We start from the raw sequence: 19,734 nt of genomic DNA on the forward strand, positions 1-19,734 counted from the left end.
ATCACCTGAAATGTTTCTCTTCTCATCCTAAAATGAGCGACAGAAGTCGGCTCAGTGTAGTCAGAATTTCTGAGATCAAAAGTAGTAAGTTTATGAGAGTGAATGAACACTGAATATAATCTGAGATTAAAGAGGTACATTTATGACAATAAAAACTCAGATTCATGACAAAAAAATAATATACTAATGAACAGGGGTCAACCAGGGATTTTGGGTCCTTGTATAGCCGACCTTTTTATTTCAGGCCTTTCGAGGGTTCTCTCCCCCATTAATTACATTGGGTAATCAGTCCCACTTTCCCCCCCACTACGATGCCCCTGCTAATCAACAATAACGATAATAATATGAATAATAAAAATAATAAAAATCTGAATTTTTGAGATTAAAGTGGTAAATTTCTGAGAAAAAAACCTGAAATTTTTCAGGATTATAAAATCATAAAATTATGAGGAAAAAAAAACAGTGAAACCAGCTGTTCTCCTCCTGTTGGATCCAGTCAGAAGAAAATCCTGCTGGTCTGAGCCCAGAACCCCAATCTCCTCCTCAGCATGTGGACTCTGAAGAGACGTTGCTGTGACTTGGGCCGATTCAGAGGAAAACAATCTGCTGATTCTGGGCTCAGATCAGCAGGATCTCCTTGTTCCTGTAGGATCTGCTGAGGGGATCAGCTGCAGGCCTGAGACACGGCCAGCAGGGGGCAGCACAGGCGGAGTCTGTTCTTGTAAATGTGTGACTTTATAATGTCAGAAATTTTACTTTTTCCACAAATTTGTAAGTTTTTTCCTCATACATTTTCTGATTTTAATCTTAAAAATTCTTATTTATAAGTATAGAAGAATATCACACCCCTTTCCCTGGCTCTGTAATCTCATACAAGCCTAATTGTCATCCAAATAATTTTTTTTTTTTAATTTGCACCGAGAAAGGTGCAAACTGTCTGCTTCTTTCTGTCCAAAATAAACAAAAGACACAGACAGGATGTTGAAACTCAGATGGATGGATTCCTGGACAGGTTCCAACCACAGAGAATCAGTTCCAGCCTCGGCGCTCCTGTTTGCGGTGGAGCTCTGGGTTTTTGGGCCGGTGGCCTGCGCTCCTCACCGCCTCCTCGTCTTCGTCTGGGAGGTTCAGCTGCTCCAGGTTGGCGGTCAGATCCTCCAGAGTGTGTGTGGTTCTCCTGTGCTGTGGCTGCTGCACGGCGGCCAGCAGGGTTCGGTAGAGCTTCAGGCTGGAGGACGTCAGGAGACGCTCAGGGTTCACCCCCCCCCTCAGCCTGTGGACGAGCTGGTGGAACAGCTTTCCCTCACACAACCTGGAGAACATCAAGAGAAGACAGTTGGAGCCACACAACATCAGCTAGAGCAGACTCAAGAGCAGGCAGACAGGCACGGAAGGGCGCAAGGGAGTAATTTTGCCTGTGGCGCTGACCAGGGTCAAAACCACCATTTCAACATTGGGGGGGACAGATATCCCAGTTTTTTGGGGTTTTTTTTTGGGTGGGAGGGGGTGGGGGGGGGATTGTAAATAGAAATGCAGCAATGTGGTGGAATCTAAGAGCAAAAGGTCATTACATAGCGCCTCATTTTTAGACATAAAACAGAAATTTATGACATTTTTAGACCTACCAACAAGGACCTCTATACCCCAAAAAAGGCTTCGTAAACAGCCTGCACAAATTTGTGCACAGATTTATATGTGCTTGCTAAACAATAAAACTAAACTAAAATTGGATGGTTGCATTTTAAGACTAAGGTTTTTGATGACTAAAAATAGTAGCCTAGGTAGCAATAAAGAATCAAAATATTATTTAATATCATTTATTGATTTAAATCATACATTCTTGATCTACCTAGTCTGGTTCTACCTGAGGGTTCTTCCTGACTCTGGTTCTACCTGAGGGTTCCTCCTGAGTCTGGTTCTACCTGAGGCTTCTTCCTGAGTCTGGTTCTACCTGAGGGTTCTTCCTGAGTCTGGTTCTACCTGAGGCTTCTTCCTGAGTCTGGTTCTACCTGAGGGTTCTTCCTGAGTCTGGTTCTACCTGAGGCTTCTTCCTGAGTCTGGTTCTACCTGAGGCTTCTTCCTGTTAAAGGATAGCTTTACCTTGCCACTGTCACCAAGAGCTCAGGAGGGAATCTGTTGGGTTTCTTTGTTTTTTCTTCTGTAGTTTGTAGAGCGTGGTCTTTACATGAGATAACTTTTGTTGTGATTTGACGCTATATAAATAAAGATTGATTGATTGACTCATGAGTATGAACTGGGGCTGAATGAGCCCCCACCGTTTTACACTTCCTGCCTGCTGCAGCTCCTTCAGGCTCCAAGTCCCTGCTGCTGTTTGAACGCTGGACAAAAGGCTGGGCTGCTCCAGGCTCCTGGTTCTAAAGGCTTGTCCTGAGTCTCTTCATGAGTCCTGGCTGTGTTTTGGGTGTAACATGCAGTAAACCAATCAGAGGCCGTCTCCCATCCCCTTTAACAGCCAGGTGTGTCACACCTTAATGGGATGCTGTTCTAATGGAGGATTTTCCAGGTAAGAAGGAAGGCTTCTCTGCAGAGGAGACGGATCTGCTCGTGCACCGAGTGAAAGCTCACGAGCAGATCATCATGGTCTGGAGTTGGTTGTAGTGATTGGCTGTGCAGTCTCACCTGGTGACCTGAGGCTCAGGCAGAGGTTCACTCAGCAGCTGGTTGAGCTGAATGCTGACCGTCACACAGGACTGCCACTGGTTGAAGGCGTGAGCCACATCACGATCCAGTCTGGGTGTAGCGTGTGTGTTCTCCACCTGCAAAGCTTCAACACACACATCACCTGGGGCGTAGCTTTGATTTGGACATTGGTGGGGACATAAAAGCGCTCCAAGGCGGCGCCCCTGAAAGTTGATGTTTTTTGCATTTATGACTGCAATTTCATGTCATGTACAGCTGATCAAATAAACACACAAACAATTATAATCAGAAAAAAAACTATTCAGGGATTGACATTAATGTTTATACTGCATATATGAATATTTATACTGACTACAAGCATTTAATAATTCTGTAATGTTGTAAGTTAAAGGCAACTAAAGAAAGACAAGCAGGCAATTTAACAGAGTTCTCATCTTTAGTGCAACTGTGCATCGTAGTATACATCAACAACATCAAACATAAACATAAATAAAATAAAATATAATAAATATTTGACACTGCTTACCTAAATACACACATTGATGCCCATTGTCTTTCTCTTATTTGAAAAAAAAGTCTGTGTTGTTGAGGCTCTACAGTTCTATAAGCTTGACATTTTAAATCATGGTTAGTAAAAATGGATCATTCCTGCTTCCCTATAGACAACCAATGTGGCTGACAAAAAGCTCTCATTTCAAAGAAGCATGCTGAACTATTTTTTATAGCTGCCACCTGACAAAATAAACAGTCAAGAAAAACATCAATAGCTCAGTTGACTATTATTATCACCATTATTATCAACTGCACATCAGCAATATAATAAATAAAGTGGGCCTGTTTTCTTGGAGTAACTTCCACTTTGACTTCTAAAGAAACTTCTTATATCCACACACACACACAGACACACACAGACACACACATGCAGACACACACAAATGTGAATGTAAATGCAGCCAGTGATATTAAACTCCGTCCAGCTGACGTGACTCAGGCAGAACAAACGCCCAACATGAACAGCTGACAATTGCAGATGCACACGGACTGCAGTTGCTGGCCGACCAGTGAAACAAACTCCACCGTGCTCGTCCTCAGTCCTAACAGACTTACTGAACAAACCGTCCACTGTTTTTTTTTTTTTTTTTTTTTTTAATTATGACTGGGCAAGGGAGCTTGCAAACATGTTTACCAAGGCAGGTCTTCAATATTTATGTAGAAATAAATGATCTTTTAGTGTCAGTCAAATTAAGAAGAAGAAATACTGTGTAAACCAAAATGAAGAACCTGCAGTCTGATTAAGAATATTTACAGAGGGGTGTGTGTGTGTGTGTGTGTGTGTGTGTGTGTGTGTGTGTGTGTGTGTCCTACCTGTGCTGGTGTGTGTGGTCACCAGTCCCAGCAGCAGAGCCTGCAGCAGGTGCTGGTGTGGAGTGGGTCTCGCATTCTGCATCCAGTAGCAGGTAACAGCCACCAGGAGGCGCAGGTGAGGCTCCACGCCCTGAAAACAGGACGGCTCCACCTCCAGAGCCTCCATCAACACCCGGACACGCTGTGAGAGCTCCGCCTGGTGGAGCGGGACAGACAGTGCAACTCAAATGTGTTTTATCTCACACAGGAAAAAACAGAAAGCAGGAAGGAGAGGTCAAAAATTAAGACGGTTGATGACGGTTTTCATTGTTGATTGATATTGATTTTTTAAATTTTTTTCCAATGAACTTACTGATTGTTTAATAGGCTATGTAAGGAGTCCAAAATAATAATTAACGTTTATGAGGAGTAATCAGAGCTCCAAGCGATGTCTTCAGAAGTGAACTGCAGCCAAAAAACTATTCATAATAACTTTAAGATCTCACAAACTGCAGCACTCTTTCGGTCACTGTCAATCACAATCATTTATTTCATTTATTTTTTACATTTATAACTGACCCTCTCAGCCGGCCTGACTGATTGACTGCTGTTTGTGGATTCTGTGACTCGATTCACGGCACAACAGAAGCTGACGTCTCCAAAATCCACAGATCAACACAAGCCATGGCACCGATGTTATTTGGTTCTCACAGAAGATTCAATTATATAGGACATTTAAAATATCTCTGGACTGGTGGCTGATCCAAAATATTTGATGCTGGAGCACAGTTCGCTCAGACAGACAGGCAGTTAGACAGACAGACAGACAGTTAGACAGACAGACAGTTAGACAGACAGACAGACAGTTAGACAGACAGACAGTTAGACAGACAGACAGACAGACAGGCAGACAGGCAGGCAGTTAGACAGACAGACAGACAGACAGTTAGACAGTCAGACAGACAGATGATGCGTCATGTTCAGGCATCAGGATGCATCATTCATAGGCCTACTGGGTTTTCTTTCTGGAGCAGTGAAGATGGAATTTGTGAGATTAAAAACGTAAATTTACAAAAAAAAAAAAAAAAAAAAAAAAAAAAATTATGAGACAAAATCCTGAAAATGTGGAGTTTTATCCGTGAATAATTTCCCCCTACAGTGGTCCTAACATCACATCGTACTGATGTGGTGTGCTCTTCAATATCATCATTACTGTTGTTGTTGTTGTTGTTGTTGTTGTTATCATTGCTGTTGTTATTCGTAGTAAGGTGGCAGTATATTGGGACGGTAAAAATAAGATACCTTATCCAGGGAGTCCAGGCTCAGCTGCCGAGCGGCTCCTCGGAAGACAGACCGGACCATGAAGCTGGCCGGCATGAGGCCCTCCCGGTCGTACTCCTCCACCTCCTCCTCGCCCAGCAGCAGCCCGTACATCACCTGGCGGATCGGCCGGGAGGTGAGATGGGAGCTGGGCAGGCTGCCGTGCTCCACCATGACAGGAAGGCGGGCCCTCCTCAGCCGCAGCACGTTCAGGATGACTTTGTCCAGTCGGCCCTCGGTGAAAGGCAGGCGGAACCAGTCCGGGGCCACGGCCCGGTCCTCCGGAGGGAGGGGAGGCACTGTCCCGTCAGTAAAGAACCGGCTCAGGGCGCTGGGAGGCAGCTGGTACTCCTCCATGCCCACAGACAAGTTCTGCAGGACCTCCGCCTCATTCTGCCTGCTCACCCCCACCATCAGCCTCAGTGATGCCACCAGGGCCTCCTGGGACTCTTGGAAGCCCCTCAGCCAGCGGAGCAGCGCCCCGAGGTAGGCTGATCTTGATCTCTTATGGACTTCCAGACGGAGGGTCACCCCCATGTCCTCCAGCTTCACATAGTCGTTGCCAGCCAGCGCGGCGAAGGCGGGCAGGATGCGGCGCTGGATGTTGTAGAAGGAGCAGAAGCTGGAGGCGGTGTATTTCTTACAGGGGACGAAGCCTCTCTGCGCCGCCACCTCCCACTGGAAATGGGGGATGGGCAGCAGCCCCGCCGGCAGGTCAAAGATGTAGAAGTCGCTGTCTTTGGAGAGCACCGGACACTGCCACTCACTTGCCAGGGCGGCGACCTCCCGGTCTGCCTCTGAGGAGGACAGGACCACCGGGACCTCCAGCCGGACCAGGGTCTGTCTGAACAGCAGTTTGCACATCAGGGGCAGGATGTCCCCCCGGGTCGGCATGCCCATTGACCTTTCATGGGCTGCTTGGATCCGTGCCTTGGCTCGTTGTTTCTTGGTTTCCAGCTTCTTATCAGTGTGGTCATCGCCTCCGTCCAGCACCACGTAGGGCTGGATCCCGCAGCCCCTCAGCGCTTTGACGAAGCTCTCGATCAGGTCCGCATACGCAGCATACTCCCCGCCGTACGTCTGCTCCAGACCCGCGGTAAAGTACAGGTGACAGGACAGGTTATAGCCATCCACCACCAGCCGGCTGTCCCTGAACCGGACGTCCCGGTAGATCTGATTGTTGGCCTCGATGAAGCTGGTCAAGCCTTGAATCCCCATCCTGATGTGCGCAACAGAGCCAGAGCAGCACTCTATAAACCAGAGTTAAGTTTCTATTCCTTAAGTTTCACTTTCCTGACCGCACTAATTAAGTCAGAGAGCTGCCAGCACATATCCGGATTAAACTTTGAAACTTGTTTTCATTTCCTCATTTCATCGCCTGTAAGTGAGCAGCAGTTTGGGTTGGGCTTGATTCATGTCTATCTGACTGACGGTAACCAGCCGCTGTGCAGTGCTGCTGTTTGATCAGATGGTGTGTTTACTGACTGTCTGTGGAAAGTGGCAGCGACAGGAGGCGAGTCAATATCAATATAGAGTACCATTTGGTGTCTCGGGCAGAAATCACTCACTTTTCATGAAAAATTTGCAAAATAACAAAACTCTGAGGGTTTATTATAAATGGCCAAACATTTAAGCACACATTGGTACAGAGATACATCTTTAAAAGGGTGTTTTTCATATTTAAAAAAATGTTCTATGATTAGATGCATGTGATTTTGCCATGTCCCAAACTCCTCTCTACTAACTTCATTGAGTGTAATAAGTAGATAAATGATATACGATGTACAAACCTTTTACATGCTCTTGTTGCTCTCATCAAGTACTTGAATAAAATGAGTCAATTGGATCATTTATGGTCTAATTTCATAATAATAATAATAAACGTTTTGCATGTGTCCCTGGATTTGCTGTCCACCCCGTCATTAGGTGGTTACTGCCACTATAAGAAACCACCTGCTGTAATCAGTGACATCACTACCACTGCTTTGTCTTTTACAAATGGAGTGAAGAATAGCTCCTGCAGAGAGAGTACGTATCAACATTTATATTTTGACATTTTCATCATTTTATGATTGAACTTGAATGTGTTCAATCTTAATGTGTCCACCCTGTCATTGCAAAATATGAATCTATATAAATGCTTTTCAGAAATTATGCAGAGAAAGAAACCATTTGAAAGGATACCTATGTTTATACTTTTTGTGGTAGGCCTACATTTATTTATTTTTGCTGTTGCTGAGTGTCATTTCCAAATGTAGCCTACATGTGCACAATTCAAAATACAGTAGGTGAAAAAAGTCATGTTTTGACAAAAAAATATTTGTTGACAAAACCATAACATTGTTTCCTTTAAATATATATGAGGCACTTCACTACTGTCCACTCTGTCATGCCAAGTTCCACCCCGTCATGTCATTGTCCACCCCGTCATGTTCATGTTTTATATGAATAAATAATTATTTTCACAAGTTATCAAAACCTTTTGTGTGATTTTGCTCTGAAGAGATTAGGGCCAAACAGTATTATTTCAAAGTTTGACCAGATACCTTTATTTATAGAGTTTATTCAGAAAAGAAAGTACAACTTTCACAGATTTTACATATACAAACATATTTTTCCATAATTTCTGTATTTTTGAGAGATGTTTTCCAGAAACTAAAATATATTCCTGAATGAGGGACCAAATACCTTTCTGAAAATGTACATTTTGTAATCAATATATGATTAGAACATATTAACTCTATTTAGAAATTGTCCCATGACAGGGTGGACACATTTTGCAATTCGCTTGTACTTTCTATGCTTGCAGTCAATTTCTAAAAGGTGCAGGAGCTTGACCAACATGCATTTCTAACAGCTTAAGGTCGACTTTATACAATGGATATGGAGTTCAGTGGAAAATCTCATCTTTTTTTGTTTGACATTGGGAAGTCTCAATGGCACTCTATACTGATATTGACTCAGGCCTGTGGCTGAGAAACCCTGCAGCACATCAGACTGTGTGACAAACTGTTGGTAAGAGTCACTCCACCACACCGAGGGATTTTGCTCTACAGAGTCTGATATGAAAATTATATTAAATCCAATCAGCAAATTAGGAAACAAAATTAACAAATAGTAAATAAATACTTAAGGTGGAAAATACCTGACAACATTTTTTTTTTTTTTTTTACAATTCTTAAAACAACATTCTCAGAAAATTGCCAAAAATAATCAGTAGGCACATTAGGTAACCCCTCCGCCACTCCACAAAAAAAGCACAAAAAATGACAAAATGTTTTTTTTTTTTTTTTTTTTTTTTTTTTTTCATTTTTCTGTTTTTATTTTATAAAAAATCTCTTTTTTGAATCAAACTTCCAGGTAATTTTCTTGTGACCTTTCATTAATTTCCTGCAAATTGTTGGGTCATTTCTTCGTGAAAAACATCTTTCACAAGCGTTTAAAACAAAATAAAAAAAAAAATCTGACGTCCATCGGGTTTGAAAGGGTTAAAAAAAAGATGAAACAAACACAGGGAGAAAAGGCAGCCGACGGCGTTTATTGCAGAATATATTCATAAAACAATCAGATGTGAAATTACAACAGCGTTTAAAAGACAAAAAGACAGAACCTTGACGCCCTCTGGTCTACTGATGAATTGACTTGATAATTAATTAACTTGAATTTGTTGGCTGCATCTGTTTCCAGAGCTTTCCTCGTTTTAATTCTTGCCTTCTCCGCGCCACACTTGCTCTTTCTATTTTGCATCTTTCAAACACCACTGACCGAGTGCACGGACGTGTTACGTCAGGGTGCGTCTGCAAAAACAAAAAACAAAACAAACAACAACAAAAAAAAAAAAAACAAACAAACAAAAAAAAAACAAAAAAAAAAAAAAAAAAAAAGAGCTGCCAGTGGAGGCGGAGGCGGCCCAGGGACAGCGGTAAGCAGCATACGTGATCAACCCACTGCCGTGACTGAACACTGGCCCCCCAAAAAATAAAAATAAAAAAAGTGAACACCGGCCGATCGGCAAATTAGGGAACAAAATGCCAAAAATAAATAAAGACTAAATAAATTAATAAATAAATACCTGAAAATAGAAAGTTTTTTTTTTTTTTTTTTTTTAAAGAGAACTGTATTTAGAATTATTAAAACGATAGGCTACATTTAAATGGCCAGATTTCTTGTGTTTAATGCTTGTCAAAGGCATCTGAACAAGCATCTAGAACATGAATAAAACATTCTCAGAAAATTGGCAAAAATAATCAGTAGGCATATAACTTCCAGGTCATTTAGGCTACTTGTGACCTTTTATTAATTTTGTCCATCTGGGTTTTAAAAGGTTAAATGAAGATGAAACACACAAACACAGGGAGGAAAGGCAGCCAGCGGCATTTATTGGAGAATATATTAATAAAACAATCAGATGTGAAATTACAACAGCGTTTAAAAGACAGAACCTTGACGCCCTCTGTTCTACTGATGAATGTAGACAGACACACACGCAGTGTGCTAAAACAACAGGACTGGACTCAGTCATTAAGAAGCTAAAAAGTAAAAAAAAAAAAAAAAAAAAAAAAAAAAAAAAAGTTAAAGATGGTACATAAAATAATCTAATTGAGCAAAATGCAAAATGCATGCGAAGCAGCGTCCAGAACAGCCCATACATGGCAGCGAAAGTGCAAACAGCGAGCGTTATCATCATCGTCATCAACACCACCACCATCACCACCATCATCACCATCACCATCACCACCATCATCACCATCACCACCACCACCGTCACCATCATGATGCAGCACTAATAGTGCTCAACAATAAGTCAAGAAACAGCAACAAGAAGAGCAGCCAGGTAAATAGCCACAGGTACAAGTTAAATACAACTCCTCCCCTGATGTGACTTCAGAGAGGAAATGGCTGTGGGGATAAAGGAGTGTTTGTACCTGTTGCTTTTAACAGAAGGAAATCTGAGCCAGAGGGTCAAAACTGGAACTCAGAATGTGAGAACCGTCTGATAGAATGGCATTAGCCTTCCTGACTATCTGCCTGTGGAACAGGTCAGATAAAGTAATCTCATCCAAATAATTTAAAAAAATTTGCACTAAGAAATGTTTGGCTGTTGCTATCTGCTTCTTTTTGTCAAGAAAAAAAAAAAAAAAAAAAAGGACAATCAGGACGTTGAAATTCAGATGGATGGATTCCTGGACAGGTTCCAACCACAGAGAATCAGTTCTGGCCTTGACGCTCCTTTTTGCGGCCGAGCTCTGGGTTTTTGGGCTGGTGGGCTGCGCTCCTTGCCGCCTCCTTGTCTTTGTCCGGGAGGTTCAGCTGCTCCAGGTTGGCGGTCAGATCCTCCAGACTGTGTGTGGTTCTCCTGTGCTGGGGCTGCTGCACGGCGGCCAGCAGGGTTCGGTAGAGCTCCAGGCTGGAGGGTGTCCTTGTCAGGAGAAGCTCAGGGTGCACCCCCCCCACAGCCTGTGGACCAGCTGGTGGAACAGCTTTCCCCCACACAACCTGGAGAACATCAAGAGAAGACAGTTGGAGCCACACAACATCAGCTAGAGCAGACTCATGAGTATGAACTGGGGCTGAACGAGCCCCCACCGTTTTACACTTCCTGCCTGCTGCAGCTCCTTCAGGCTCCGAGTCCCTGCTGCTGTTTGAACGCTGGACAAAAGGCTGAGCTGCTCCAGGCTCCTGCTTCTAAAGGCTTGTACTGAGTCTGTTGTAGGGGAGCATTACTGTCCTGATAATGAGCTTCAGATAGCAGAGAAACCTGCAGCACTGACTGCAGAGCTGCTGTTTGCTGCTCAGTCACTTTCAGCTGCAGAGCGAGGTTTCCGTCCAGTCGGCTGATGTGCTGGGAAACTTGACCCATCGCTTGATAGTTTGACCCAAAAACTCTTTATGATGCTGTTAGTAACTGTGGTCTGGTGTTGGTTGTAGTGATTGGCTGTGCAGTCTCACCTGATGACCTGAGGCTCAGGCAGAGGGAAACCCAGCAGCTGGTTGAGCTGCATGCTGGACATCACACAGGAGTGCCACTGGTTGAAGGCGTGAGCCACAAAATAATCCGGTCTGGGTGGAGCGTTTTTGTTCTCCACCTGCAAAGCTACAACACACACATCATTCAACAGTTCATCCACATGCTGTACTTGGAGAAGCTGTTGGCTTGTGGCTCTCAAAGTGGTATTTGTGCATGTACAGATATATCTAAGGTCAAAGGTCAGGCATGTCAAAGTTTGCTTTTTGCAGGCATGGAGAAAAGGTACAAGTCCAAAATTTCACCAACCGCTCAAGTTTTTCATTAAAATGTAAATGTTGCTGCTTGTTTTGGTGTAAAACAGGGGGGCGTATTCTCTCCTGAGGTGTTTGCCATTTATATCAACGGTCTAGCTCTAGAATCCAGAAGGCAGCTGCTGGTGTCGCAGTGGGAGGCTGTATGGTTGGCACTCTGTATGCAGATGATACAGTCCTGAAAATGACATGGTGTGCTGTTGGTGTAAGAAATGGAGACTGAAGATAAAACTCAGGTTATGTGTCTCTTCTCATTATGCTTGGGCAAGGGAGCTTGCAGAAATATTTTCCATGGCAGGTCTTCAATATTCATGTAGAAATAAATTATCTTTTAGTGTCAGTCAAATTAAAACAGCACTATTAAAAAACTATAAACAGAAATGGTCAGAAGAAATACTGTGTAAACCAAAATGAAGAACCTGCAGTCTGATTAAGAATATTTACAGAGCATTCTGAACCCTGAACAGAGCACAGAGGTGTGTGTGTGTGTGTGTGTGTGTGTGTGTGTGTGTGTGAGGACAGAGTGTCCACTGTGTGATCGAGGAGAAAATGCTCTTGTTTTTTTTATTGTCTTCTGTATCATAATCTCAGAAACAGGCTTTTCCTAAAAATGTGTTTCCTGATGTGTGCAGACTGCAGGATCTGTTCACAGATCAGCTGTTTCTCCAGGCTCAGTTTCAGTTAAATGTCCATCAACGGTGCATGTGGACGCTTTATGTTTAAAAATGATAAATGCACAGTCCTTGCCTCAGATGGTCTGACTTATGTTTTTTTAGCTGAGGCGTTGGAGGAGCAGGCTTGTTATTCATTCCTGCTCTGGATATTGTTTAACACACATGAGGCTGTACTATATGTGTTCCTTTGCTCTCGTTAAGTTATTGTTCCTGTCTGAACTGGTTTGTTGTGTCTTATAAGCCCATGTGGACGGGGCATCTGTTGGCGCATGACGTCTGGAAAAATAAAATACTACTACAGCACCTTTTAATCGTAGCGTCATTTTTTTTTTTGCTTGTTCTTGTTTTGTTTCTGCTTTTATCATTTTTAACCTTCTCTTGTTTTGTTTTTAATTTGATTATTTTATATTTTTCTTCTTTGATTGGTGTTAAACTTTTCATGATTTCTATAGATTTTATATTCCTAAATGTATTTCTATGCCTTTGTAAAGCACTTTGAATTGCTTGAATTGTGTGTATGTGTGCGTGTGTGTGTGTGTGTGTGTGTGTGTGTGTGTGTGTGTGTGTGCGTGCGTGCGTGTGTGTGTGTGTGTCCTGGCAGGGGTGATACCATGATCAAGAAGGTGGTGCACCCAGGGCGAGGCTCAGCCATTGCACTCCGGCTGTGCTGACCCCTGCGAATTCCCCAAATGTGGGAATCTCAACTGCATAATTTATGGTAGTGGGGGACTCCCCTGATAAAGTGGGAATTTCCCAGTTTGGGATCAATAAAGTAAATCTATCTATCTATCTAAATAGAAAGTTTTTTTTTTTTTTTTTTTTTTTTTTTTTTAAAGAGAACTGTATTTAGAATTATTAAAAGGATAGGCTACATTTAAATGGCCAGATTTCTTGTGTTTAATGCTTGTCAAAGGCATCTGAACAAGCATCTAGAACATGAATAAAACATTCTCAGAAAATTGGCAAAAATAATCAGTAGGCATATAACTTCCAGGTCATTTAGGCTACTTGTGACCTTTTATTAATTTTGTCCATCTGGGTTTTAAAAGGTTAAATAAAGATGAAACACACAAACACAAGGAGGAAAGGCAGCCAGCGGCATTTATTGGAGAATATATTCATAAAACAATCAGATGTGAAATTACAACAGCGTTTAAAAGACAGAACCTTGACGCCCTCTGTTCTACTGATGAATGTAGACAGACACACACACACACACACACACACACACACACATGCAGTGTGCTAAAACAACAGGACTGGACACAGTCATTAAGAAGCTAAAAAGTAAAAAAAAAAAAAAAAAAAAAAAAAAAAAAAAAGTTAAAGATGGTACATAAAATAATCTAATTGAGCAAAATGCAAAATGCATGCGAATCAGCGTCCAGAAGAGCCCATACATGGCAGCGAAAGTGCAAACAGCGAGCATTATCATCATCGTCATCAACACCACCACCATCACCACCATCATCACCATCACCATCACCACCATCATCACCATCACCACCATCATCACCATCACCACCATCATTGTCAACATCATATGATGCAGCACTAATAGTGCTCAACAATAAGTCAAGAAACAACAACAAGAACAGCAGCCAGGTAAGCAGCCACAGGTACAAGTTAAATACAACTCCTCCCCTGATGTGACTTCAGAGTGGAAATGGCTGTGGGGATAAAGGAGTGTTTGTACCTGTTGCTTTTAACAGAAGGAAATCTGAGCCAGAGGGTCAAAACTGGAACTCAGAATGTGAGAACCGTCTGATAGAATGGCATTAGCCTTCCTGACTATCTGCCTGTGGAACAGGTCAGATAAAGTAATCTCATCCAAATAATTTAAAAAATTTTGCACTAAGAAATGTTTGGCTGTTGCTATCTGCTTCTTTTTGTCAAGAAAAAAAAAAAAAAAAAAAAAAAGACAATGAGGACGTTGAAATTCAGATGGATGGATTCCTGGACAGGTTCCAACCACAGAGAATCAGTTCTGGCCTTGACGCTCCTTTTTGCGGCCGAGCTCTGGGTTTTTGGGCTGGTGGGCTGCGCTCCTTGCCGCCTCCTTATCCTTGTCCGGGAGGTTCAGCTGCTCCAGGTTGGCGGTCAGATCCTCCAGACTGTGTGTGGTTCTCCTGTGCTGGGGCTGCTGCACGGCGACCAGCAGGGTTCGGTAGAGCTCCAGGCTGGAGGGCGTCCTCGTCAGGAGAAGCTCAGGGTGCACCCCCCCCCACAGCCTGTGGACCAGCTGGTGGAACAGCTTTCCCCCACACAACCTGGAGAACATCAAGAGAAGACAGTTGGAGCCACACAACATCAGCTAGAGCAGACTCATGAGTATGAACTGGGGCTGATTGAGCCCCCACCGTTTTACACTTCCTGCCTGCTGCAGCTCCTTCAGGCTCCGAGTCCCTGCTGCTGTTTGAACGCTGGACAAAAGGCTGAGCTGCTCCAGGCTCCTGCTTCTAAAGGCTTGTACTGAGTCTGTTGTAGGGGAGCATTACTGTCTTGATAATGAGCTTCAGACAGCAGAGAAACCTGCAGCACTGACTGCAGAGCTGCTGTTTGCTGCTCAGTCACTTTCAGCTGCAGAGTGAGGTTTCCGTCCAGTCGGCTGACGTGCTGGGAAACTTGACCCATCACTTGATAGTTTGACCCAAAAACTCTTTATGATGCTGTTAGTAACTGTGGTCTGGTGTTGGTTGTAGTGATTGGCTGTGCAGTCTCACCTGATGACCTGAGGCTCAGGCAGAGGGAAACCCAGCAGCTGGTTGAGCTGCATGCTGACCATCACACAGGACTGCCACTGGTTGAAGGCGTGAGCCACAAAATAAACCGGACTCTGTGTAGCGTTTTTGTTCTCCACCTGCAAAGCTACAACACACACATCATTCAACAGTTCATCCACATGCTGTACTTGGAGAAGCTGTTGGCTTGTGGCTCTCAAAGTGGTATTTGTGCATGTACAGATATATCTAAGGTCAAAGGTCAGGCATGTCAAAGTTTGCTTTTTGCAGGCATGGAGAAAAGGTACAAGTCCAAAATTTCACCAACCGCTCAAGTTTTTCATTAAAATGTAAATGTTGCTGCTTGTTTTGGTGTAAAACAGGGGGGCGTATTCTCTCCTGAGGTGTTTGCCATTTATATCAACGGTCTAGCTCTAGAATCCAGAAGGCAGCTGCTGGTGTCGGAGTGGGAGGTTGTATGGTTTGCACTCTGTATGCAGATGATACAGTCCTGAAAATGACATGGTGTGCTGTTGGTGTAAGAAATGGAGACTGAAGATAAAACTCAGGTTATGTGTCTCTTCTCATTATGCTTGGGCAAGGGAGCTTGCAGAAATATTTTCCATGGCAGGTCTTCAATATTCATGTAGAAATAAATTATCTTTTAGTGTCAGTCAAATTAAAACAACACTATTAAAAAACTATAAACAGAAATGGTCAGAAGAAATACTGTGTAAACCAAAATGAAGAACCTGCAGTCTGATTAAGAATATTAACAGAGCATTCTGAACCCTGAACAGAGCACAGAGGTGTGTGTGTGTGTGTGTGTGTGTGTGTGTGTGTGTGTGTGTGTGTGAGGACAGTGTCCACTGTGTGATCGAGGAGAAAATGCTCTTGTTTTTTTTATTGTCTTCTGTATCATAATCTCAGAAACAGGCTTTTCCTAAAAATGTGTTTCCTGATGTGTGCAGACTGCAGGATCTGTTCACAGATCAGCTGTTTCTCCAGGCTCAGTTTCAGTTAAATGTCCATCAACGGTGCATGTGGACGCTTTATGTTTAAAAATGATAAATGCACAGTCCTTGCCTCAGATGGTCTGAGTTATGTTTTTTAGCTGAGGCGTTGGAGGAGCAGGCTTGTTATTCATTCCTGCTCTGGATATTGTTTAACACACATGAGGCTGTACTATATGTGTTCCTTTGCTCTCGTTAAGTTATTGTTCCTGTCTGAACTGGTTTGTTGTGTCTTATAAGCCCATGTGGACGGGGCATCTGTTGGCGCATGACGTCTGGAAAAATAAAATACTACTACAGCACCTTTTAATCGTAGCGTCATTTTTTTTTTTTTGCTTGTTCTTGTTTTGTTTCTGCTTTTATCATTTTTAACCTTCTCTTGTTTTGTTTTTTCTTTGATTATTCTATATTTTTCTGCTTTGATTGGTGTTAAACTTTTCATGATTTCTAAAGATTTTATATTCCTAAATGTATTTCTATGCCTTTGTAAAGCACTTTGAATTGCTTGAATTGTGTGTATGTGTGTGTGCGTGTGTGTGTGTGTGTGTGTGTGTGTGTGTGTGTGTGTGTGTGTGTGTTCCAGGGCCTCCTGGGGCCCCTGGAAGTCCCTCAGCCAGCGGAGCAACGCCTCCAGGTAGCCTAATCTGGTTTTGTCATGAGTTTCCAGGTGGAGGGACCCAGCCAGCGCGGCGAAGGCGGGCAGGACGGGGCTCTGGATGTTGTAGATGGAGCAGAAGCTGGAGGCGGTGTATTTCTTACAGGGGACGTAGCCTCTCTGTGCCGCCACCTCCCACTGGAAATGGGGGATGGGCAGCAGCCCCGCTGGCAGGTCAAAGATGTAGAAGTCGCTGTCACCGGAAAGCACCGGACACTGCCACTCACTTGCCAGGGCGGCGACCTCCCGGTCTGCCTCTGAGAAGCACTGGACCACCGGGACCTCCAGCCGGACCAGAGTCTGTCTGAACAGCCAGTTGTGCATCGGGGCCTTGATGCCCCCCTGGGTCGACATGCCCACTGACTTTTCATGGGCTGCTTGGATCAGTGGCTCGGATCGTTTTTTCTTGGTCTTCAGCTTCTTATCAGTGTGGTCATCGCCCCCGTCCAGCACCACGTAGGGCTGGATCCCGCAGCCACTCAGCGCTTTGACGAACCTCTCGATCTGGTCCGCATACGCAGCATAAACCCCACCATATGTCTGTACCTGAACCGCGGTAGGGTACAGGTGGAAGGACAGGTTACAGCCATCCACCACCAGCCGGCTGTCCCTGAACCGGACATCCTGGTAGATCTGACTGCTGGCCTCGATGAAGCTGGATCCCCATCCTGATGTGTCTACACACCAGAATTAAGTTTCTATTCCTTAAGTTTCACTTTCCTGACCACACTAATTAAGTCAGGGAGCTGCTAGGACATGATATGTCCTAGCAGCTCAGGAAAGTTTCACTTTCCTGACCACACTAATTAAGTCAGGGAGCTGCTAGGACATGATATCTGGATGAAGCTATGAAACTTGTTTTCATTTCCTCACCTGTAAGTTAACAGGAATTGGGGTTGGGCTTGATTTATGTGTATCTGACGGCAGGGCCGGAGTGGGACTCATTTTCAGCCCTGGAGTTTCATGCCTCAAACCGGCCCACTTTAGATCACGACCTATTATTATTTAAATCATGTAATTATAACCTAAATCTTAAGTCTACAATAGCGCACTGTTCTGTAAAGCCTTGTAATTCAGTGCATTTTTCTAAAATATTTCCAATTCAGTGCAAGTAAGGGTTGCTTCACAGTGTAGATTTATTTCAACATGAGTGCACACCTCCAACATTATTCTTTACAACACATCCTTTTCAACCATATCAGAATCTATATTCTGTTCAAATAAGTGTTCACAGATATCCAAACCTTAAAAATGACATTTGATATGGAAAACACATTTTGACTTAACCAATTAAGATATTTTCAATGGCAAAATATGCAGGCTTATTTCATATTTCTTTCATCCTACTCCCTTTCAATTGTGGGCTTAGTGTATTTACTATCTGACTTTTAATGATAAAAAAATATAATGGGTCACTACTATCGTTTGGGCATAGAAAGTGGTTATATTGGAACTAATGCTTGCTTGTTCACACACTCTGTTAGAACAGCTCACCTGTTCCTTCCATACTGACAGGAGCAATCCCCTCATCACTACTGGTTCCTGGCTCTGCTTCTGACACCAAATCACATTTTAAAAACTGTCGTAATTCTCAGCACAAATCTCCCCTTTTTACAAAGCCTTCTGATCAATTCAGATCAGTTTCATTAATGTTGTGCTGAATCATCTAGCATCTCAGGACACTTTTCCTATAGAGCAGGTCTACACCATACTCTTCATTATATTTATTCTAATAATATTCACTCAATGAGCAATCCTACCTGCCCACTCTGGACTTGTGGGCTCATGGCTAGTGATGGGAATTCCGGCTCTTTTTAGAGAACCGGCTCTGTTGGCTCAGCTCGCTAAAAAGAGCCGGCTCTTTCGGCTCCCAAGTGGCTCTTCAGATTTTTTTGTTGCTTAATTAATTTATTACCAACAATAATGTAAAATTATGCGCAAAATGAATTACTAATGTAAAAAAACATGCGGTATGTTTTTTTTTTTTATTATTATTTATATATGTTTATTATATAAATATGCCTTTATTTATTCACTCTACATAGTGCTACAAAACATATATTATAAAATACAAAACAAACTTAACTATTTACAGTTGAATTGAATTGCTGTACACACTGCAGCAGCAGCAGCAGCAGCAGTAGACACACTGGCACCTTCAGTAATATCAGGTTCAGCTGCTTGTGTTTTTTCTTCCCATTGCACTGATGGCTGGACAGTTCTCACGTGCCTGTGCAGGTTGTTTGTGGAGCGGCTCGATAAGAGATTTTTTCTTGCACACTCTACACTCTGCCTTTGTATTGTCAATAAAACTGAACTGGGTCCAGATTTTACTCCTTTTCCTGCTGTCACTCATTTTCTTAACTCCACCTTTCCAGCGCGTTCGTGTTGTCTCTCCTGGCCCCTCGCTCTCTTTCTCTCTCGTCTCCCTCCCTCCTGTTCGTGTGTGTGTGTGTGTGTGTGTGTGTGTGTGTGTGTGTGTGTGTGTGTGTGTGTGTGTCTGTGTCTGTGTAACTGCCGGTCCGGGGTGAAGCGCTCAGCACAGACAGATGGCACCCCTCATCTTGACCAATCATGTGCGGCTTTCGCAGAAAAAATAACCAATCGGCTCCCGAAAAAAAACCCGGCTCCCAATCAGAAGCCGGTTCCCGTCGTTCACTTCAAAGAGCCGGCTCTTAGAGCCGGTTCGTTCTCGACCGACCCCTCACTACTCATGTCTGGTGCTTGGTGCTGGATCTTGCCTCTGACTCTGAGGGGCTACAAGACAAAGTTTCCCAGTTATGTGGCGTCGCATCATACTGTTATTTAAATTATATAACTTTATGTTATATGCCACAACGCCACACAATTCATTGACTTGATAATTAATTAACTTGAATGGTGGTTTGCAGGCAAAGTTCAACATCTTGCCTTACCCGTTTCATCGTCCTCATTTGTCGTTTCAAACGGCGAGCTCTTTTTAGTGAAAAAAAGTTGCCAATTTTAGCAGATTTGGCTGCATCTGTTTCCAGAGCTTTCCTCGTTTTAATTCTTGCCTTCTCCGCGCCACGCTTGCTCTTTCTATTTTG

General features: G+C 43.3%; 1 protein-coding gene and 1 pseudogene across 1 annotated transcript; one reads left to right on the forward strand and one right to left on the reverse strand.

The window, feature by feature from the left end:
• Positions 1-646: 646 nt before the first annotated feature.
• On the reverse strand, positions 647-6,635 carry LOC115374291 (protein asteroid homolog 1-like). Its single transcript, XM_030073144.1, has 4 exons — positions 5,308-6,635; positions 4,027-4,222; positions 2,641-2,785; positions 647-1,312 (listed from the first exon to the last, which is right to left on the reverse strand). Exons 1-4 carry the CDS (start codon positions 6,541-6,543, stop codon positions 1,030-1,032), a joined length of 1,860 nt encoding a protein of 619 aa, XP_029929004.1. The 5' UTR covers positions 6,544-6,635; the 3' UTR covers positions 647-1,029.
• A 6,229-nt stretch (positions 6,636-12,864) lies between these two features.
• On the forward strand, positions 12,865-13,015 carry LOC115374554 (uncharacterized; annotated as a pseudogene).
• The last annotated feature ends 6,719 nt before the right edge of the window (positions 13,016-19,734 follow it).

Source organism: Myripristis murdjan, chromosome 16 (assembly GCF_902150065.1).
Source record: "Myripristis murdjan chromosome 16, fMyrMur1.1, whole genome shotgun sequence".
Classification (NCBI taxonomy): domain Eukaryota; kingdom Metazoa; phylum Chordata; class Actinopteri; order Holocentriformes; family Holocentridae; genus Myripristis; species Myripristis murdjan.